Below are 23,017 nucleotides of genomic sequence, written 5' to 3'. Positions count from 1 at the left end.
ATAAAAATAAAACCTTGACTGTGAGCCACTTAGATTGCTAGCAATAGTGCAGCAGCGCAATGTAAAGTTAAATCTATTTATCTTTGAGTGTTAATATACTTAACCTCTGTTTACTAAAATATATGTCTATGCTTTACATTTCACTATGTTATTACATGTAAAATAGAATAAAGCGAAGTTATTATTTTGAAATAACTATATTTCCAAAAGAGAACATGGATATTTTGTTGATAACAACAGCTGTTAGCTTTATTGGAGCCTTTATGCCAATTATACTTAAACTGGTAAGCATATTATATATTATAGAAACAGGAACTTCAATTCCCCCGCAATCACTCACATTGTTTTCTGTGGCTTTGGTGTGCTTGGCTTTTGAAGCTAGATTCGAACGGAAGGATAATGGGTCTGACATTCACTGTGTCGTTTTTGCCGGAAAATTGGTTTCCTTCTCTACTCCTCTCTTCTCACTGTTAGTAACAAGCAATCCTATTGTCAGTGACAAGACTATTGGACGCAAATTTGTAAAAGTAACACAGAAGTGTAAGCCTAGTTAGGATTTTTTGAAAAGCTAGGTTAGTGACAGTTAATGATAAGGTTAGGTAAGGTTTGATGAGATAAATTAATGACAACTATCCCCATTGCCAGTGGTAAGATTAGGTAAAATTTGACGAGATAAATTAGTGACAAGTAGACCCACTGTCAGTGATAAGGTTACCGGTAGGTAGGGTTTGATAGAGATAAAAAAAAAAAGTGATGGGCTTCGTACAGAAATGACGAAAGTGAATGTCAGACCTATTATCCCTCTGTTTTGGTTAAGTTTAAATTTGTTTGTCTCAGACAGTGGCCCGTAGCTTTTTGGTAGTTTGGTTTGTACACAGAAAATACTGAGAAAGAGAGAATAAAAGTAGATGAATTAAAGGGAAAAATTACAATAAAAAGTTGTACCCCACCCATAAACTCTTTCGCCCCACACTGAAGGATTTGATTAACTGGATATGTAAAGAAAAAAATGGGTATGTTTTACACACCCCTCGTTATAGAAAAAAAAAAAAAATATATATATATATATATTTTTTTTTTTGCTTAAAGTATAGAACTGAAAACAGAAAATCATGAATTGAGCAAGTTGCAATATTCTTCTCCTAACAATAAAATACCATGTATTGTGGGTCCCTATCACCACGGCATGGCGCATCCTCAGGTTGCGGATAGAGGAGACGGCCTCCAGATATGGAGGGTAGCTGCGAATATATTGAATAAGCAGTCGTGGACAGCCGATAAGGGGTGGTCCTCCAGCTTGGGATTGGGCAAAGGGCTAACAACCCATCACCGTAAAAAAACAGCTTGTTACGAAACCTTACAATAAGCCTCGGAATACGACTGATTCTCTGGGCGACCACAGCAAAGGAATCTAGAGACTGGATTATTCTTACACAGGATAGGGACCGATGGCGGGCTTATGTGAGGGCGGCAATGAACCTCCGGATTCCTTAAAAGCTATTTGCTAGTAACAGTAAAATATGTTCATTGCTATAATATCAAAGCATCTGTTTCACAAATGCAGGCACATTATTTGAAGAATACCAATTGTACAAATTAATGCTAGGAAGATTCAGAGTGAACTTTTTCCAATCTGAAGTGATTTATTACTAATGAAGTTATTATATTTCCAGATGTTGGCACTCCTGTGTACAGAATCGAAACAGGAGTCAGTACTTCAAAGTGAAGCTGCAGTCATCCGGAGAGAAATGTCTAACATTTCAATGGTAGATGAATTTGCAAAACATGCCAGACTTCAGCGTAAACTGAATAAAGTGCAAGATGAACTACGATCTAGAGGTAACCATCTTTCAGAAATGCTTATTTGATACATTTTACTTTGATGCAGTAACCTAAAGTCATGCATTTATTTTTATTTTTATAGCAAATGCAAGAATGTCTTCAAACGTCAGGTTGAAAATGATCATTACCTACCTGGCTCAAGTGCTCGTGGTATGTATGCACTCTGCACACTAAAGGTAAGCGTTCGCTATATCGTATCGCACTCCTCGTACGAATCGCACGCAACGGATATTTTAAGTGCAACGGCTCCACCTCATCGGATTCCCTATCAGCTGTTTAAAACATGACGTCGTACGATATTGACATTGCTGAAAGCAAAGGAGTTGAGGTTAGGTCTATTAATTACGTCTGTTAGCGAATAAGAATTTGTAATTGCTTCATGCGTCTTAATTGAAGAGGAAGAAACGAAAGAAATATTGGTTACATAATATATTTGCAAGAAACGACTTGATTACTGTAATGGGAACGCCTCAAATTATATAATTCTTCGCAATTTTCTACACGCGAAATAAGTTTTCCGTCTGCCATTTTGGCGCGACACTCAACATGGCACAACATAATAGTAACAGTTGACCAATTAAAATTGATTTATTAAAGAAGGCCATGATCGCACGCATCGGAAAAGTTGCCCATCCGAGAAACGTGGACGGATTTGCTGACAGGCGATGCATCCGATACGATGTAGTGAACGCGGTTACATAACAATTACAGCAAAGATAGTCTTTTTCCGATCCGTGCGATACGATGTAGTGAACGCTTACCTTAATAGGTCCTTATGAGTTCTATTCACGTGACTGAGTCTTGTTTGGAAGAGGGCACTGCAAATTTTTAAGGGTGTCGAAGGTTCACAGTAATATAACATTTGGGTGTCTGAAAAGGAAACTTTAGGTAATTATATAGTTTATGTTGCTCACAAGAAATGCTTCGTACAGCGGGAGCTAGGGATTTTGTTAATCTGAACTCCAGAGGAAGTTACGCACTGCTGCAAGGTTGGTTAATATCTGTCACAAGCTGCAGCTGCAATGAGTGGGACAAAGAGTAAAGATACAGACTCGAGAATCCGAGAGCACTCTTTGGGACAATCACCTCCAAAACCATGGATGTGGGAGATGTATTACATACCCTGCAATTTCTTCCAAGGTGACTCTGACTTATGAATTATAATATTGTAACAAATCAAGTTTCCCGATCAAAATACCCCTCATTTCTCATGAAAAACAATAACTGAAAAGACTACAGTGTACTATAGTGGACTTTATGTTGTCAGCAAACAGCTGGATACATTAAGAAGATTTATTTATTTTACCCACTAATGGAGCAGAGAGGAGAGAGAGGAGTTGAGAGTTTTAAAAATTCACTGAATTATTTTGAACTAGCCAACATAAAGACATAAAATTTAAAACGAACGTTACTTTCTAGAATTTTGGTTAAACATTAGCTGTAGTACATTGTTTCAAAATAAAATATAAATGTAACAATGTAGAAATCAATTTTGATACTAGTACTAGCATATTTTCGCTTCGTTGTGCATGTTTTGTCATATGAATGCATACATGTTTTAATCCGGGCTGTAGTGACATATAAGCAATATGAAATTCAACAAGGTTTTATACAGTAAGGAGAGGGAAGTTATAGGTCTGTGATGAAGAGGCAAAAAACGAATACTTAGGCCTAGCTAAGGACATTAATAAGGAAAATGATGTGGTTTGAAATTTCTTAACCATTAAGGTGGCTAGAATTTAGATTACTTAAATTTGTAAATGGGAAACTGATTTGAAGGTTTAATTAATTCCTAATCATGGATAACAGTGTGTTAAATTTATGAATTTTGTTTTAATAATTATGAGTAGTCAGTTTATTGTGTGAACTATTATTATTTTTACATTTTGTATTTTATTATTTACTGTGTTTATTAATTATACTGGATCGTACATTTAGGGAAAAAGGAACTGATCACTCTATCCCATTATCTCCTGGCCTAGTTGCCTCATAACTGGTGCCTTATTGGTATCATTTGTAAGGTTCAGACCTGTCTTCGGACAGTTGACTAAACAACAAACGTTTATTTGTAATACAGCAATTTATTTTACTTTTTCTTGAGAAAACAAAGATCTTCCTTCCATATTATTTAAACTTTTACTTGAGCCCTTTGCTCCAAACATAACTGAACTGAACTTCCCATTATTTTCCAGCATTACACGAAACACTGTGCAGCAAAGTTCAAAGTTGTATGAAAGGTGCTTTATCATAATCAATCAGCCAGTCTTCCAGAGATGGATAGAAAGGCTGGATGACAGACATCATTTATGGACATTTTTTGCACCTAATGATGCTTCTGTAACAGTTGCTAAGCTGCAGAGAACTAGGGAACCCAGCAAGTTGACACTACAGGATAGTAATGTGTTGGTTAGAACTTTCAGCCTACATATCTGAGAAGATTATGCAAATAAAACGAGATATTTTTAATTGTGCATATTGTCATACATACTCAATATCGTAATGAAGTCACTAGTTATGATGAGCAATGTAAACCAGATATAGTTACCAAATGTCCAATGTTTTGAAACTACTTTAGGAACTGCCACACATGTTTGGTATTAAGTCAGGTCTTGCTGCGTCCATTAAATTTTCTACTCTCTCAGGCTTAATTCTACCTATGTCTTGTTTCTTGGGTTATCCACGGGATGATATTCCTCCTAACAGCAGAACTTTTTCATACTGTTCTCCATAACTTGTTCTTACAACTCTGCAGGGCTTGGTGATGCTGGGCCTCGTCTGGAACTACAAGCACGTGCCAGTCATTGTGCTGCCGGAGAAATGGCTGCACCCCATTAGCTGCCTGCTCAGCTGGCCCACGGGTGTGGCGGGTGGAGTGAGCATCACGGCGTGGATTCTCATTGCTGGCACTGTGGCCAGGTTGGCCATGGCGACGCTCACTAGTTCCATTTATGCTTAACAGAAAATGAAAGAGACAGTTCTGTGAACATGGAGGACACTGTTATTTGCATCTCGACATGTTTTATTTTTATATAATGTCAATTTTGAGTGACTGAATAATACATCAAAGAAGTGAAGATCTGCATTACATTATTGATTTTATTTCCTCAGAACTCCAAGCACACTTTCACATTGCACACAAGCTAGAGAAGGGCATACATTAATTGACTAACCAACAGATAATTCTGTGCAGTTCAGACTTCTCAAATCTTCCCAATTTTCTGCCTTCCTCTTAGTCTCCTCATATGATCCATGTATCTTAATGTCGTCTATCATCTGATATCTTCTTCTACCCCGAACTCTTCTCCCGTTCACCATTCCTTCCAATGCATCCTTCAGAAGGCAGTTTCTTCTCAGCTAGTGACCCAACCAATTCCTTTTTCTCTTTCTGATCAGTTTCAGCATCATTCTTTCTTCACCCACTCTTTCCAACACAGCTTCATTTTTTATTCTGTCTGTCCACTTCACACGCTTCATTCTTTTCCATATCCACATTTCAAAAGCTTCTATTTTTTCTCTTCATTTAGAGGATTGTTTATTTTCAGGTCATTTTCTAATAATTTAGAGGTCATTTTTAGGCTTTCCTAGTTCATCAAAATTCGCGGCCTGCTGATAATACAAAATAATGAGGATGGGTCTTTTTTGAGGTCGTCAAAATCCGTGCCGCTGATAATACAAAATAATGATGATTTACAATGATTGGACCATAGGTAATATCAACTGTGGAAGCAATATAATAAAAAAATCCATAAGAAAAACTAAGGCTCAGTATGGAAAGTACCCTGTACACTCGAAAATTATAATAGATAATAAATCTCACTTCAATTATTTAGGATATAATATGAGTTTTGATAGAGATAGAGATATTGAAAATAAATTAATATCAATTGAAGTGTGAAATAATTACTAATAGAACACTTCAAAACGAGACTAGAAAAGATCCAAAAATAAAATGTTACAAGGCAATGGCTGTTCCATTTATGTTTAGAATTGAGTCTTGGATAATAAGAGAAAGGAACAGAAGGAAAATACAGTCAGCAGAAATGAGATTTCTACATGGGGTTAAGGACTTACAAGAAGAGATCAGACAAGGAATGAAAATATACGGGAAGAACTCGATGTATACAGTTTAAATGAAAAAAAAAAATTAAACTGGAGAAGACATTTAAACTGAATGAGTAAAGAAAGCAGCTCCTTCCTAGTACATACATATAAACCTATAGATAGGAGAGAGGAGAGGTCAGGAGACGATGAACTGGCTTCACTGCCTGATGCCTGTTATGAGTATGATCAAATGAGTGCATTTGTACAAGGTCTATAGCTACCGGCATGAAATCCTATAAAGCTGTCTCTTCCTTTCTCTTAGATAAATAAATACAGTGAATACATTTTATTTGTTCGAGGTCAATTGTGATTAAATACACAATACTATACATTTCTCATTAGAAAACAACAACAACATATGGTTATGGGGACTTTTTGTCTTCTACTCACCTCCGCAGTTTGTATCTATAATTGTGAAACCTTCTGTATCAACAAGTCACAAAACAATGCAGAAATGAGAAAAACTTAACTCGGAGATTGAAATAACATCGTGTCAAAGGTTCGTAATTCGGCTCTACACTCACAGTTCTGTCAGGATGCAGGGAAATCTGTCTACTTGGAAATACATCGTATCAGTGCTCAATAATTCAGTATTGACGTCATCTGAACTACTATGTGCCGCGAAATTTATCTCTATCAGTTCAGTTTTTAGCTTTTCTTCATGTTTTGACCTTGTTATAAATAATAACTATTACGAATGTAAAAGTCAGCTGCACTTGGTTTCCGTATGGCTGGAAGCCCAAATTCCTTTTTCTTCCCCCCCCCCCCCCCCAGGAACACGTTTCTAGGTTCAGGAGTCTCTTTAGGCAGAAAGCAGATAAGAATTGTTACTAAAAAACAACTACACTTAAGTTAAGCGCAGAAGCTTATATTTGTGTCCCTTAGTAAAAACTTAAGATTGCTGAATAGCTTTTCCTCTAAGTAGTCTGTAGGTTCTGAATATGGGCTATCAAGTTGAAGTCACTAATTCTGAACAAAATATCTAATTACACACTTTTAACATTTGTATCACACCTGCATAGAACTGAAATATATCAGTCCCCTAACTGCCCATTGTGCAACTCAAACCAAGAAATGGATTCGGAACACCTCAAAATCTGTGCTTCAGTGGCTGACCATGACAATATCTCTGAAAAATATTGGAGTGCAAGAGGTCAAATGACTTTATTGTCAAACGTCTGGCATTAGAAAACAACAACAACATACATTTCTCATTATACTATGGTGAAAGATTTCTTAAAGAAATGAAGACATACTACAGTTACTGCTACATGTCCAGCTCCAGACGTGGGAAGCCAACTGCCTGCTCGATCCACTTGGCGGCTGCCAGCAGCTGGTGCTCGCGGTGGTTCTGGCTCATGAGCTGCAGGCCCAGGGGCAGGCCTCGCTGCGACAGCTTGATAGGAATCGTGATGGCAGGGCAGCCTGCAACACAAGTCAGTACATGGAGCACATCAGCAGATAGAGGAACTCTCCTTATAGATGCTCAAATGCCCATCCCTACTGACAGTAAGTAACCTGGCTTAAGGGGCATATACATGCACGATGCTTGAAGTAACGCCTGTCCCTGGTGTCTTCATCCATGCCTTCCATGATCTTCGGTCTTTTATCATTTCCCCTCTCACTCTTCAATACAGTCGAGACAGGTTTCTCTGGTCTTCCCAATTAGCCTGGCTCTCAGTACTTGTCTAGGGCGCCTATCTTCATGCATTCTCACTGTATGGCTAAACTGTCTTAACTCCCCAATCTCTAACTGGGTAGTTGTTCTGGTTTCTTCTTCAAAGTCATTTCGTTTTTAATCATATCTCTTCTCTCTTTCCCAAAATTCTTCATACTTTTCATGTGAACTGATTTCCTGATCCCGAGTTGGCCATGTTTCACTTCTATATGAGAACTTCAGTTCCAATATTGATTTATAAATTTGAATCTTTGATGGGCTTGTCCATGAGAAAGTTTCCAAAATACTTACACATATCCTAAAAATGCTTCTCTAATCAAATTCATTCAACATGAAGAATACAGACTAATATTTGTGATTGTATGTATTCATTAACAGCAAATGAATTTTCAATTTATATGTAATCTTAATGTCAGTTTTCAAAAAGGAACTATTCTGTCAGATAAAAGAAAGAATGTTTCATTCCATATTAATGTAGTTTACTGCAGTCTTTTAGTTTGTTGCTAGTCAACTGACCGAAGGCAGGTCTGAACCTCACAAGTGATATCAACAAGGCACCACTTATGAGGAATCTAGACCAGGAGATAATGGGGTAGGGTGGCCAGTTCCTTCCCCCTCCATTGCATACATCGCTGACTAGTAACATATTACATCAGTCAGACTTCAGATGTATACAAACAATTGTTCTTCCTCTGACACATCGTCAATAGATGTACATATCAGCCAGGGCCTAAATCAGACGCATCTTTTAGTTTAAGAGAACAATTTAATGCATTACAGTATATAGAGCATTAACTGTGCAGAACGTGAACATTTATTAATGATTAATAATAAGAAACAAAGCTTCATTTGAACAGTCAACATTACTATAGTCCCGACGCTGTTATGTCCGGCGTGACTCCGCCTCTTTGCTTACGTGTTCGAAAGTGAAGGCTCTATAAAGTCTAGGTAGGTAGTATCGTTAGCCATTTTTGTTCTTACGTTGCCGAGCTACCATACGAGGAATCTATTTGCCACACCGTTAAACATTATCATGTCGTAGCTCCTATGATAATAAATCAAACGCACTGTAATTCAGCAAATAATTGAGCGGCAAATAACGTCTTCGTGTGCTTTCTGTGAACGCCAACGAAAGAGCTAAAATGGCGGGCGATTATATTAAGTATTTATCGAGCCTTAAGAAATGAATCAGCGAATCACAAGACACACACGTTTAAATGTAGCCGACCTGCAATGCGATTGGCTGCCGGAAATAAGAGCGATGGGACTATAACAATGGAGAGGAGGCCTTGACTTGCTCACCTACCTGCCATGTTTGCCGGCTGTGTGCAGTAGTCCTGGGACGCGCACTGCTCTCTGTTGTCCCTCGCGACGAATTCCGAGTGCCTGGGCGCGTCAGTCAGGGTCGTGGGGGTGAGCAGCACGTCCACACCCGACGCCCACACTTTTGCGAAGTCCTGCGCTATCAGCCGTCGCACTTTCAGTGCTTGTACGAAGTATGGGGCGTAGTTCCTGCAATGCAATGCAAGTTACTTTTCTTTGTGACATCTTTACTTCACAAGTTCTGATCATGCTGCATGTTACTCACAGTTTGGAGACATTCAAAATTTCCATTGCATATGATTTTGCAGGACAAACACGTTCAGTGACCATTCTTAATTTCACAATTATAAATAAAATAAAATTCAACAGTGCATGGATAATGCACAAACTGGAAAATCCATGCACAGATAATCGAGAGTTTGCTGTACAAGAATTTTTTGAGTGATGGTTCAAGAAGAATTATGAATGGGAATAACACGTGTTGTCTCCAGCAAAGTGACGAACTTAATGTTTCTACTGTCACCATAGTTTTTCAATAGTTCATATTCTGAGAAATCAAAAATACTGGGTTGGTGTGTAAGTCACTATAGTACTATTAAAAGAATGAAAGTACAGCAAAACACTACGCATGATCCTCACCTCTGCAACAAGAAGTAGTTGCCAGCCAGGATGCGCCCTCGCACAGTTTCGTTGAAGCCCTGGCTGCGCGAAGCTGCGTACAATTCGTCAGTGGAGCGGTCCTCTGCTGTGCGCAGACCAAACTCGATGCCGTCATACCGCGCCATGTTGCTGGCAACCTCGCACTGGTTCAGCACAGAGTAGCACGCTATGGAGGCGGGCGTGTGCGGCATCGACACCTGAAGCAGGACAGCAGCTATAACCACTAGCCTAAAACTCCACCACAGTATGTCAATTCTTAGGCACTGCACTCATTCACAAGAAAAATGTGTAAGTGGTCGAATATCTAGCAGCAGTGGCAGTAAAACTTCTTCCCGATGATTTAACGCACCAGAGATGTGCGTGTTGTAACCCGGTATCTGGTCTTTTGGTAGAAATTAAGTTTCAATGATTTTTCTTACACACAGGTAATTCTGCGCCACTTTTGAGACAATTTGCTTGTTTTGTTCTAGGAACGATTTGTGCTGTGATTATTGGTAGAAAATGTGTACAGGATTTTTCAATAGTTACGCATAACTGCAATTAAATTGAATGAGTGGATTTTGGACAAAAAGCTCAGACACGTCAAGTGTTGGATTTAGAAAAGAATATTTTTAAATGAGAGAATTGAGATTCTAATAATAGGATTTTGTGACACAAAAGACATATGCCCATTTTTTAACTAAAATCATCCATTTTTCTCAGACAACCGTAAACAGAACAGAAGCGAAATTCAGACAATATTGTGACAGAGCTGGTATACGATCTCACGACCGGCAGAAGGAGGACAAGGTCGGCCGTAGTTCAGTGCGGCAAATGAAGTGCGCGCGCAACTGCTTCCTGGGGCATGTGCTGTGGCGTAGAGAGGAGAGGAGAGAGAGCGACCGTGGCAGAGAGGGAAGAAATCGAGAGAATTCGGGAGGTGCCATCTTCTGGACATCCGTGGAAATTTCTAGCATCGTACTTTCTCGAAACTATGGTTTGGTTATAAAAGAAGACACACAAGTGAACTTGAGTTGTTGTTGTAGTCGTTCGACAGCAAGCCAGCCAGTCTTGTGTAACAGTGAAGCCAGTTTCGAGACTGGAGTTCGACTTGAGTGTGTCTGTAACTGTGGAGCCGGAAGTCCTGAGTTTGAGTGCAGTGGACCGCATTTGGGGGACCTGAGTTCGAAGTTCAGCGGATTGTCTCTGAAGGTCTGGGGTTCGAGATACTGTGAACTCGAGTGACTGAGCTAGAAGAACTAGCCAAGGCAAACGAACTGTGAACTGAGAACTGACAGTTCTGTTTTGTAAACAGTGCTTTGTGAACATTAGTTAAGATTAACAGTTCATTGTTGTTCTCAATAATCCAAGTAAATTGTCATTGTTGTCTGTGGAGTGCAATAACGAATACTGTGTTACTGTGTGGAGTGGAAATCCCATTGTTGACGGAAGTGTTTACATTCAATTATAGAAAGTAATTATTGTTGTGTTGAAATAAAAAGAAAAAAGAAAACATAATTTTTTGCTAAGAACAATAATTTTCTTTTGATTTTGTCAATAAAACTGCTTTTATAAGACAGGCACCGTACTAACAAAATATATCAACAATAAAATTGAGGGGTCCACTGTAAGAGGGAGCTATGAGATTTCATGTGTTCTGAGCAGCTTTCACCATCTGTTGTAACTACAGTATATAAATGTGGCACTGCACCAGTCAAAGCTAGAGTTCTCTCACTGATTCTGGAATACGGCCTTTCCATAAATCTTATTGTGCTTAGCTCCCTTTCAGAGTCTCAGACAACAGAGGGCACCCAAAAACAGCCCTTTTCAGGGCTGCATAACTTTCCCAAAATGTATTCAAGAAACATACAATTCTGAGCATTCATATTGCAAAGATATAATAACTTTCTAAATCTTCATTGCGATGTACATATGTTTTCGTACAACTCAACGTGAAGAATAGTTTTAATTGTATTATTATGCTCACTCAGTCTACATTATGCTTCTGTGACTGTACATCACTGCCATGTGTTAAGTTAGGAGAAAAATGCAGAGCCTGTACCTGAACAACACGGGCACCCGCCTGCTCCAGGATGTCAGTCACTTCGCCCCACGCCTCAACCACCTCGGCTGACATCCCAGGGCAGTGGTATTCCTTGGGGATGCCAACCTTCAACTTGCTCATGTCAATGTCTTCACTCAGATCTACGGGGGGGAAGTCCTCGGAGATGGTCGTGGAATCCAGGGAATCGTGACCAGCCAACACGTCTGCAACAAGCAGATCAATTAGCTGTATTTACTACTGCCATAGTGCAGGCAGGCAGCCATGAACTCGGTAATTCCAGTTGGATGGATCCATTCTACCTAGCGCTATAAGGAACAAACAGAATTGGCGAGATCCATCCTCTCTCAAGCTTGACTGTAAGTAAATGTGACAAACACCTAATCACTGCCAATAAGTGAAAATTTTAACAAGAACTGTTAGCTAAATAAGACAAGAAAGTGTAGATATTTTGAAAGAGAAAGAGAAGATACAAAATTATAGACAGAAATGGAAATATCATGTACTCAGAATGCCGCCTACAAGTATACATAAAATAATACACTACTGACCTTGAGGAAAAAGATCTTGGGGCCTTCTCTTGAGACCATAACAGGCCTCTAGTTCTGATTGTGTTCTTCTTCTTTTTCCTGTCATGTAATAGTATGAAGAAGAAGACAATCAAAACTCGACTGAAATTCCTAGAAGCAATTAGGGAGAATGAAGAATGTTTTAACTGTCCACTGTTGTTAGAATGAAACAGAAATCGAGCAGAAGCTGTTAGGGAGAATGAACTGAACTGTCCATTGTTGTTAAAACATAACTGAATTTATTGGCGCAACAGGAATATCAGCAGTCGGCCTCTCTGTGGCTGGATTGTATGGAACATCAGATTATCGAGACTGCTGCATTTGCGAACGGAGTCAACACATGGGATCATGCAAGGGAGGTCGAAATAATAATAATAATAATAATAATAAATGATAATAATAATAATAATAATAATAATAATAATGATAATAAATGATAATGATATAATAATAATGACAATAATAATAATAGATAATAATAAATGATAATAATAAATGATAATAATAATGATGATAATAATAAACGTTGATAATGACAATAATAATAATAATAATAATAATAATAATAATAATAATAATAATATTTGGGGCTAAGAGGGATGAAGTTACAGGAGAATGGAGAAAGTTACACAACACAGAGCTGCACGCATTGTATACTTCACCTGACATAATTAGGACCATTAAATCCAGACGTTTGAGATGGGCAGGACATGTAGCACGTATGGGCGAATCCAGAAATGCATATAGTGTGTTAGTTGGGAGGCCAGAGGGCAAAAGACCTTTGGGGAGGCCGAGACGTAGATGGGAAGATATTAAAATCGATTTGAGGGAGGTAGGATATGATGGTAGAGACTGGATTAATCTTGCTCAGGATAGGGACCAATGGCGGGCTTATGTGAGGGCGGCAATGAACCTCTGGGTTCCTTAAAAGCCGGCAAGTAAGTAAGTACAGTAATGATAATATCATCAAAGTAATAAACAATCAAAAAGAGGGTTACTTCAGTCATTCAGAGCTTTCTCCCCAAAGGCAGGTCCTTCACTGCAAACCCAGCGATGTCACGTTTGCAGTTTTTTTGGGAAACATAAATGTGGTAGCTTTCTGCACACCACTCTCTCTCTCTTTGCATGACGAAATTTTTTAATGTGTTGAGGAGGTTCAAAATGCGCATTTTCATTCAAAACAGAACTTCATCTGATGGGTACCATACTTTCATCATAAAGAAGTTTAAAGGAGAATCAACAAGAATCGATCACTGAAAATTTGTTCGCCATTCCATTAAAGTTGATGCATACTCAAGATGGTGGCAGCGTCATCCACTGTCCTGGTGAGGATGCCCGGCACGTCCATGGAGTTGACGAGCGGTATCAGGCCGTGACGAGACAGCAGACCGTAGGTAGGCTTCAAACCAACAACCCCGCAGTAAGCAGCAGGGTTCCGTGTGGAGCCACCAGTGTCTGAACCCAAAGCCCTGGAACAGGCAAAAGAAAGCTGAATGCTCTGCAATGCACGACACGAGCAGCGGACAAGCCTGACTGACTGACTCACGCAAACACGGTGCCTGAGGCCACGGCGACTGCACTGCCCCCGGAACTGCCACCGGCAATGAACCAATCCCTGCACCCCACCGGCTGCCACACATTCTTACAAGGCCCGTGGATAGAGTCCACCGTGCCCGACCTGTAGACACAAGAATCACGCAGATAGGTCAGGAGAGAGCATTTCATTTTAAAACTAAAACATGGGAAGAAAGAAAAACAGTTGTTCCGAACCATTTCCTTCCTCAGAAATTCGATGTTGGCCTAACCAATTTTATTCTATAAGGTTATCCATCACTTGTGTATAAATGGTGACTAGTTCTGTTGCCGTTATGGGTTCGAGTCTATAATAATGTAAAGTAATTCCTGTATGTTTGTTTCTATTTTTATTACTTTCATCTGATGATGTTTTAAAGTAAAGACTATAAAATTAATATTTATTTATTTAACCTGGTAGAGATAAGGCCATCAGGCCTTCTCTTCCCCTCTACCAGGGGATTGAATGAATGAATGTTAGCCATGATGTCCCATGTTGGGCACCGGCCTCCTGTGATGGGGTTAGAACCCACTTCGACAGGGATGGCTCAAGTGTACTCGCTTGGTGAGCCAACCCAGGCGAGCCTGTCGTGTACACTACTTTTGTGATATGGTTAATAATTCTATTAGACTTTAACCAGTCTCAGCACTCTGTTCTTTGTTCATTTTTTCTTGTATTACACACATTATACTGACACCGGCACTTTGACAAACTCTGATTGCTATTTACACTATTTACCTGGCACTTTCTAAACACTGACTTAACTATTTACAAAACTTCTCTTACACTTTCACTAATACTGACTTTACTATTTACAATATCTTAACACTGCTTACGTTATCTATTTACAATGAGCTTCCCTAGTTCTTTCCACAAAACTCTGTTCTTTGCTGTCCTCGACCATTGTTTCCCCGCCTCTCTGGTCTAACCTAACCTAACCAGGGGATTACAACTACAATATTAAGAATACAATTACAATTATAATTACAAGTAATATTAAATTTACAAATACAATAAAAATCAAAGTACTAAAAGATTAACTGATTAATAAAAGCTAGGCAGTTTATTGTAAAAGTTAAGAAGAGAGAAGCATTTCTTTTATTGATTAAGTACAAATTAAACCTACTCTACGCAGTAAGAAAATGCTTAATAAGCTTGCTTTTGAACGCTACTAAATTCCGACAGTCTCTGATGTCACTGGTAGGGTATTCCACAAGCGCGAGAGCGAGATTGTGTATGATGATGAATACGATGATGTCTTATGTGTTGGTATGGCTAGTGTGCGGCTATTTTGCGTGCGTGTGAAGAGATTATGATATGACAGGTAACTGAAACGGGAGGCAAGGTAGGTAGGTGTAGAGGTGTGAAGGACTTGGAAAAGGAGAACAAGGGAATGAAAATTTCTACGTTCGTTAAGCCGTAGCCAGTTTAGAGTTTGGAAGGATCGGGTAATGTGGTCAGCGCGACGGACATCGCAGACGAAGCGAACACAAGAATTATGAACACGTAATTTTTGCGACTGGTTGACATTGAGGTCAGTCAGTAGAAAATCACAATAATCGAAGTGGGACATTACTAGTGTTTCCACTAGTATTTTCTTGAGTGTAAGTATAATGTTTAAATATTACTGTTGTATTTAAGCTAAATTACAGAAATGGAAATTTTAATTTTAATTAGAACTAATAATGCTGCATGTTAATACATTAAAAACATCTTACAATTTTTAACATAAGTACAGAGATTCGAACCCTGGTCTTTATAACGAAAAGAAGAGCTCTATTGCTAAGCCATAAAGGCTTTGTAGGGAATATATCGTTTTGTAACCTACAAATACGTCGTTGCTACGACCTGACTTCATCCTCCCCGTGTAAATCATGTGTCAACCCAAATGACAGACAAATTCGCATTACCAGGAGAGCGACCATTTTCTGTTTCAAAAGATGTACTTCAAACAATAAACTAATTTTGTAATTTCTTACCTTGGATCTGTGTGTGAGATTGCATAATTCCTAAATGATGGACTAAAAACAAATGATCCTCCCTGAGGACTTGCTATCCACCACAGTAGAACAGTTGTTACTCACCCCATTGCGAATTCATCCATATTGCATTTTCCGAGCAGCACGGCCCCTGCATCTCGCAGTTTTTGCACCATCGTCGCATTATAAGAGGGATTGAAGTCCTTCAACATGACGGAGCTACAAGTGGTCTCCACCCCAAGCGTACAGTAATTGTCTTTGACAGCGACGGGCACGCCATCCAGCAGACCTCTGCTCTCGCCTGCAAGCAGAGGACATGCCACACAATTTGGGACGCTGGGCCCGGGGGGGTCTTACCGGACTGCAACGTGACGCAGCATACCCTGCCTGTACCTGGCGGCTGCTTCCCTCGCCTGTGCCCTGGCCAGCTCCCGGGTCAGCTGGGCGAACATGTTGAGCTGCGCCAGACGCTCGGCCTGCTGCAGGCAAGCGTCGCACACGTCGGTCGGGGAGAGCGCCCCATCCCGCAGCCTCTGGCCGACCTGCAAGTTGAGGACGTGCACCTCCAAGTGTAGCCAACTAAATTTAAAAACTATAAACTGACAGAAGAAATGAAGGACATTGGCATGAACAATAGACATGACATACTATTACTGTTATTAATTTTATTCTCGTGTTTCATTCAGGACTAGGAGCCATCTGTCATACTCTTATTTCAGGTTACTGGTAACTTATCGGTAGGCTATTTTATTCGTTCAACACAATGTGAAAAACACTTATAGATTATGGCAGGGTGTTATTCCCTAAAGAAGGGGAAGGGTCTACTCTAATAAAACGAATCACATGGTCCCACATAACCTGCAATTTTGAGAAGTATTAACTCGTATATCTTTATCATCTTGTATTATACTTACATTTAATATTTAATTTATATTCACGATAATTCAATACCAATAAACACGCGAAATACACTCTTAATTGAGATTCCAAACCAACAGTGAAACACATAATTGCACAGCATTAGGTTTCACAAATAACAGATGAAATTACCTGGCGCATGGACAATGACAATATCTTCATGCTGTTCTTTATCTACTACACTATTGTTGTTAAAATATTTTGCAGAGGCCACTACTCCATAACCTCATCCACTTGATTTGATTGCTTGAGATTTTAAGCCGTAAATTCGTGGGGATTCATTTTGAACTTTTTGGAGGCAATTCGTTTTGCTTACTAATATTTTCTTAAAGAATGTAAATAAAATTCAGACCCTTATCTCAACCCAAACACCACGGAATTTCTAGTATTTACTCCTCCACGTTTAAAACAATTCCAAATCCAATAATCTGATCACAATCGAATTGATAGCCTATTCGAAAGTCGAAATAGTGATAGGTGTTGCCAACATGATTCTTGAAAATAAAAACCTGCTGTAAAACCACGGCCGACTTGATGTTACCTTCGCTTTTGAAGCGAAGCGAGCATCAAGTCGGCCGTGGTAAAACATTGCAAAAGTCACTGAATTAAATATCAATGTAAAATAAGACCAATTTTGCCACTGTGTTAAATAAAATCGTCTAAAATCTCTATATCAGCAATACATATTTAATCAATTTTACCCGCTAAACTAATATGACAGAGTATCCTTGAAGTTTCATCTCTGATTATTACCAGTGCTGCCATGGTAGTTTTTCTCTCGGTCATACGCCTCACACCTTGTTTTCTACCTTGAAATATATTTTACTCTCCTCTCTCTATCTCTCCGACTGCCATTTAATGATTTTTTTAATATCAAAGAAGAAGTAAAGAAATTGTTTTGCTTTACATTTTAATTGTACAACAAACTTGATTTAAAGAATACACCATGGAGTCTCACCGTAGATGCACACTTGTCTCGATGAATCTTGGAGTGTGTATTTGCAGCACTTCTTGTTTTTCAACCATTATTTTATATAATTATGGATTGCAGTGCTGCAGAGGTGGACAATTTTTGTTTACGAACATCAGACAAAATACATTAGGAACATCAAGCGATGATCTTACAAAAGTTTTGTATATGTGTGCCTAAGTTTTGTTAATAACAAAACTTAGGCACACATATGCCGTATGACTCCGTACAGACAAAATTTTCTTTTCCCCTTACGATTAATTAAAAAAATTGTAGGTTATCATACGATGTATGGCACCATATGGCCTCCATGACAGCACTGCTGATTATATATATATATATATATATATATATATATATAACAGATTGACAATTCCCATGTTAATTTCATTTTTTGTTATTTTAATAGGTTATTTTGCATCGCTTTATCAACATCTTAGGTTATTTAGCGTCTGAATGAGATGAAGGTGATAATGCCGGTGAAATGAGTCCGGGGTCCAGCACCGAAAATTACCCAGCATTTGCTCATATTGGGTTGACGGAAAACCCCGGGAAAAAAACCTCAACCAGGTAACTTGCCCCACCGGGAATCGAACCCGGACCACCTGCTTTCGCGGCCAGGCACGCTAACTGTTACTCCACAGGTGTGGACTCCCCACGTTAAAACCGATAACATGTGGTACAGAACCACCAGGATCGCCACCGTTAATAGGGATAGCTTATGCGAAGTTTTACCGTTAGATGGCAGAAGCGTTCCAAGTGGCACAACATGTTGTAAGGCTATATTATGTTGATTACGTTCTCCCGCTTGTTGGTTTTTAATTTATAAGTATTTTGTATAGCCTAGTATAATTTAATATAACTCAGTATTTTCTTACCTCATAATCTAATTTAATTTAATTTACAATATATAATAGCGTGAACTTGTATAATATTCAGCGATTCCCCTTAAGAGATGGGTGGGGAAATCTGCAGTATGCAGAATATAGATACGAGTAACTGTAATATTCATGAACCTAAACGAGAACTTTGAGAACGAGGTGCACGAATAAAAAAGAAAACAAATAAATAAAAAATATGAACTTTGTCGAAGGTGAATATTATCTCTTTAATAATTAGTATTGTAAGTACCGTACGCTAAAAACAGGATATGCAGCCATCAATGTGTTCTTTTTTTATAGGGAAGGGACTATCTACATTGAATTTCTCGTATTTTTTTCTCTAGTTGCAGAAAGATCAAATGCAATGTCTGCAGTTTTGAATACTATGTAGGATGATTTTGAAAATTTGAAGTAATAACATGGTTTTAATAAATTAGTTTACAGCACATTAAAACATTATTCACAAAATGGATTTCATTATGGATCGTCCTGGATAATAAACATCCCAGTTAATCGAGAGTTTACTGCAGGCATAAACTTCGGAGACTTCTAGAAGTACTGAATATAATCTAAGCTAACATAGCTTGCTGTCCAGGTTGCATATGTTTTTATTAATTTTTATTTTCTCTCTTCCAAAATGAAACTGTAGCCAGCAATTCCTTACTTGAAATAGAGTAGAGGCGCAATTTAATTGGTTAAATTTTTTAAGGTTTAAAGCATATATTCAGAATATTTCGAGACCTGAATGAAGACAAAAGGCTTTTCCTGGTTTTTACAAAATAGGAACACAACAAAAATGTGTCATTTTGAGTTGTTTTTAAGAGTATTTAATGTACTAATAAGTAAATCCATGGCGCTACAGCCCATGAAGGGCCAAGACCGAGCAGCTGGCTACTGGCCCCACGTCCACATGCCGAAGCAGAGGTGAACGATAATCCAACCAGAATGGAGGTATCGTGTGGTTAGCACGATGATCCCCCCCAGCTATTATAGCTGATTTGCGAAACCGGATTTTTGCTACCTATCGTAGCTCCCCAAGTGCATCACGATGCTGGGTGGGCATCGGTTCCATACACTGGCCGAAATTTCATGAGAAAATTTCTTCCTTCACGAGGACCCGAACCAGCGTGCATTCCATAACGCGGGTCCTAGGCAGGATGCCTTAGACCGCGACGCCATTTAATGTACTAATAGACTACGTAAATCCTCAATTTTTATGTAAGCCTACCGGAAAACAAATCACACGCAAAGCGCATCCTACAAAGCAACGAGTTAGACAAAGTACACGCGCGCTATCTGTTGGTGCTAGTTCAAGATATCCCTATTAGGAACGACCGTTAAACGGAAGTACAGTTGGTCCATGGGTCATTCCATGCAAAAAAGTATGTTTTTGAACCATGATGTCCCAAAAGTTAAAAATATTGTAGTAGGTTATTTTGTATGTTATAAATATGAATTTCAAGCAATACTATATTTACATCTTTCATAGTTTGGCAGCAATTAGAATTTAAAATATTGGTTTAACAAAGAACGCGGTTTCATTCATTGACGTTTCCTTACTATGTAAAGGAAGATGGAAAAATGATTTCAATGCAGTTCGAAAAAGGAGGGCCTTGTTTATAAATGCCCTTAAAACGAATATATATATATATATATATATATAATTTTTTAAATAGTTACCCACCGTAAAATAATTAAAAAAAATATAGAAGACAAAATGCAATTCATTTTTACAGACGAAAAAACATGTGCTTAATTCATTACGATATATTGATTCCACTGTGATGGATTAGAAATACGATTTTCTTCAATACGAATGAAATTCGCATGAATTTAATTCTTTGCATTCGAATATAAAACTATTTATTTTTTTCATTGATGTGTTTTTATGAGCACGCCTTAATATTATTCGGATTAGTCTTTAAGGTATTAAAATATGGTTGTTCAGGTTTACAATGGCGTCTGTTTAGTTTCGATGACACTTCATATAGAGTGTCTAGAATATTTTAAATGTTGGATAACATGTAACTGCCACACATTTTTCTGTCATCCGTGTGACTAAAATATCAGGCGGTCATAGTTGGCAGTTTAATTTATTTTCATAACATGATCATATTAAAAGTCCAAAAAAATTCATGACATCACTGGCATATTCTTAAAATTTTGTATGGAATAACCCCCATTCAATTCAAATGAGAATTACAACGTTACTTCTTGTGCAGTAACTAGATGGCAGCATAGTGAAATTGATAACAGTTGGTGCTGTCAAAGCCTACTAAGCTAAGCAATCTGTTACATATGTGATCAGGACTTGGAGTCATCTGTCATACACTTATTCCAAGTTACCGGTATTTTACTGTATATGTTCGACAAATGTGAAAAATACTGGTAACCCAGGATCGATGGTCGAATCCAATCCAGCATTTGCCTTTGTAACCGAGGAAACCATGATAAACCACAGTCAGATTGGTCGGCCACAGGGCTTGAACCAGGGACAACCCAAATGCGAGGCTTGTGGTGTTACCACCTCGTTCGGTTTAATCACTTTTATAAAATATCAAATAAATATCAACGACATGTCCTATAATTTAAAAAATCATAACAGAATAAATAAATAAATAAATAAATATATTAATACAATTAAACAAAAGAACATGGTTCTCCCAATTTATTGTTGATCCCTCTTCCTCTGTTGCTAACAGGTCAGTGGCGGCTCGTGAGATTTGATATTGAGAGTTCACATATCATTAATAAGTTAAGACGTTAATTTATAGCATTTGTTTTCGTGTACATGAACTCGTTCTCAGAAAAAATAAACATAAAATCAAACTGTAAGAATCAAATACTCAACTAACCCAGTAATTCGGAAGAGGATGGTGTTGCTGTTGAATGTTTGCAGTGAAAATCCATCCTTCTCTCCTTGTTTTGTTGAAAATATGTTGATCACTCTCTCTCGTTGAAATCCACACATTTCGTAACCATGGATTTTTCATTGGATAGCATTGCTAAGGCCGTTAGACGTTCTTCCTCTATCGTACTTCGAAGAAACGTTTTCACCCGAGTTTGACTATATAACGTTTTATTAGCTCTTCCTAATTTAGAGCGAAACGGGGGGCATTGTTAAGTACATACAATGTTATACAGAACTCTGTTATTTAACAAACACACTTTGAACTATATACAACTCTGATATCGGGGATAAAACGCGCCCTGTAATCAGCATTAGGGTACGTACACATTGGAGCAACAATAAACGATAAGAGAAATGATCTAGCGACGCTTTGGTATTATCAAAGAATCAAGTGTTCATATCGGAGCAACGAGGACGCGGGAAGCGAACATTTTGATTTATCAGTAGAAGATATTCTATGCATCCACTTAATGAAAGAAGATATATAGGATATATCAGCTGCTAGGTTCAAGGTTAATATAACTTAAATACGTACAAAATTGAACCCGTTTCTCATCCCAAAGATAGTATAAATTCGTTGTGTCGTGACTGGTTCTTGTGATCACATAACATATGACGAATAAATACACAACTGATCAATTTGTCAATATCTACAATAATTAATTTCATAAGCCGAAATAATAATAAATCGATTAATACTCGGATATATTGATAACCACCGGTATTATACAGATTAATATTATCTTAATCAGAGATCATATGAACGACAAGAGCGAAGAAAATGGAACTTTTCTTTTTCGTCGCTTTTATCGTGTATCTTCGCTTTTATCGTTACTCCAATATGCACACCTCAATGACAATGCATGCTTCTATTCTCTCTGATATAGCATCGCTGCTTCTTTTATCGTTTATCGTCGCTCCAACGTGTACGTACCCTTAGGCGATTCATAGCAGCCCTGTAAGTTGGGAGGATTAGCAGCTCCAAGGGAGGCAAAGAAAATCAGTTTTCCTGTTGCTGACGCTGTCGACTACTCTATGTAGATCACCAATCAGAGATTGGAAAGTAGGCCTACATCATGTGGAACAGTTCAAGGCTGCTACAAAAACTATAATCTCCAATCGAAGAAGAATACATAGGAAATATAGACCTAAACAAAACATTGAAGTAGATTACATGTAAAGGCAAGTTTTATATTTTTTATTTTACAGATTTACGTAAATGGTGGTTCTGTGGCTCTCATTGTAAAGCCACCCCTGGAAGATTAGACTGCGGGTAAGACAGTTTCTGTCACGGGAAGTAACTTAACAGTGATTTGCAAGCATGTTATGGATTATAACCCTTACTCAAAATGTATAAATATAGTGTAGTCCAAATCAATTCACTTTCTTACGTGGAATAATAATTATACATCATAGCGATCAAAAAGTGCAGCTCCATTCTTCTTTGCTGCATCACAATGGCGTTAGCATAAGATCACGGTGCATGTTTTAAGTTGGCCAACACTTCCTTCTCAGTTGACAAACTTAAGTCGCTCAACCTTTGTTACGTCTGAATGCTTCGAAGGTACAAA

The 23,017-nt window shown here is 38.3% G+C and overlaps 2 protein-coding genes across 6 annotated transcripts; one reads left to right on the top strand and one right to left on the bottom strand.

Annotated features, from left to right (window-relative positions):
- Window positions 1-23: 23 nt before the first annotated feature.
- On the top strand, window positions 24-4,916 carry LOC138713053 (guided entry of tail-anchored proteins factor 1). Its single transcript, XM_069844775.1, has 4 exons — window positions 24-284; window positions 1,674-1,839; window positions 1,925-1,992; window positions 4,595-4,916. Exons 1-4 carry the CDS (start codon window positions 216-218, stop codon window positions 4,796-4,798), a joined length of 507 nt encoding a protein of 168 aa, XP_069700876.1. The 5' UTR covers window positions 24-215; the 3' UTR covers window positions 4,799-4,916.
- Window positions 4,654-17,146, bottom strand: GatA (glutamyl-tRNA(Gln) amidotransferase subunit A, mitochondrial). Of its 5 annotated transcripts, none has more exons than XM_069844774.1 (10): window positions 16,817-17,146; window positions 16,149-16,329; window positions 15,872-16,067; window positions 13,761-13,892; window positions 13,508-13,683; window positions 11,646-11,851; window positions 9,584-9,801; window positions 8,928-9,133; window positions 7,200-7,368; window positions 4,654-4,793 (listed from the first exon to the last, which is right to left on the bottom strand). In XM_069844774.1, the coding sequence occupies exons 1-9, from the start codon at window positions 16,844-16,846 to the stop codon at window positions 7,211-7,213; spliced, it is 1,503 nt and encodes a 500-aa protein (XP_069700875.1). In that variant the 5' UTR covers window positions 16,847-17,146; the 3' UTR covers window positions 4,654-4,793; window positions 7,200-7,210. The 5 variants fall into 5 exon arrangements, 1 of the variants encoding a protein (XP_069700875.1); XR_011335783.1 differs by lacking the exon at window positions 4,654-4,793 and adding an exon at window positions 6,058-6,284 and having other exon boundaries at window positions 7,161-7,368; XR_011335785.1 differs by lacking the exons at window positions 4,654-4,793; window positions 16,817-17,146 and adding exons at window positions 6,065-6,284; window positions 16,415-16,728 and having other exon boundaries at window positions 7,161-7,368; window positions 16,149-16,308.
- Window positions 17,147-23,017: the final 5,871 nt, after the last annotated feature.

This window comes from Periplaneta americana, chromosome 14 (assembly GCF_040183065.1).
Source record: "Periplaneta americana isolate PAMFEO1 chromosome 14, P.americana_PAMFEO1_priV1, whole genome shotgun sequence".
NCBI lineage: Eukaryota > Metazoa > Arthropoda > Insecta > Blattodea > Blattidae > Periplaneta > Periplaneta americana.
The sequence above is the reverse complement of the archived record's forward strand: the minus strand, read 5'-3'. Positions and strand labels throughout refer to the sequence as shown.

Bases quoted from the DNA above. Each gene is read 5' to 3' on its own strand.
- LOC138713053 (XM_069844775.1), top strand. From the start codon at position 216: ATGGATATTTTGTTGATAACAACAGCTGTTAGCTTTATTGGAGCCTTT. The intron at 1,840-1,924 runs GTAACCATCTTT...TTATTTTTATAG, and splicing joins AGATGAACTACGATCTAGAG to CAAATGCAAGAATGTCTTCA. The intron at 1,993-4,594 runs GTATGTATGCAC...ACAACTCTGCAG, and splicing joins ACCTGGCTCAAGTGCTCGTG to GGCTTGGTGATGCTGGGCCT.
- GatA (XM_069844774.1), bottom strand. From the start codon at position 16,846: ATGAAGATATTGTCATTGTCCATGCGCCAG. The intron at 13,893-15,871 runs GTGAGTAACAAC...TTGTGTCTACAG, and splicing joins ATGGATGAATTCGCAATGGG to GTCGGGCACGGTGGACTCTA. The intron at 9,802-11,645 runs GTACAGGCTCTG...GTCCTGCTTCAG, and splicing joins CGGGTGCCCGTGTTGTTCAG to GTGTCGATGCCGCACACGCC.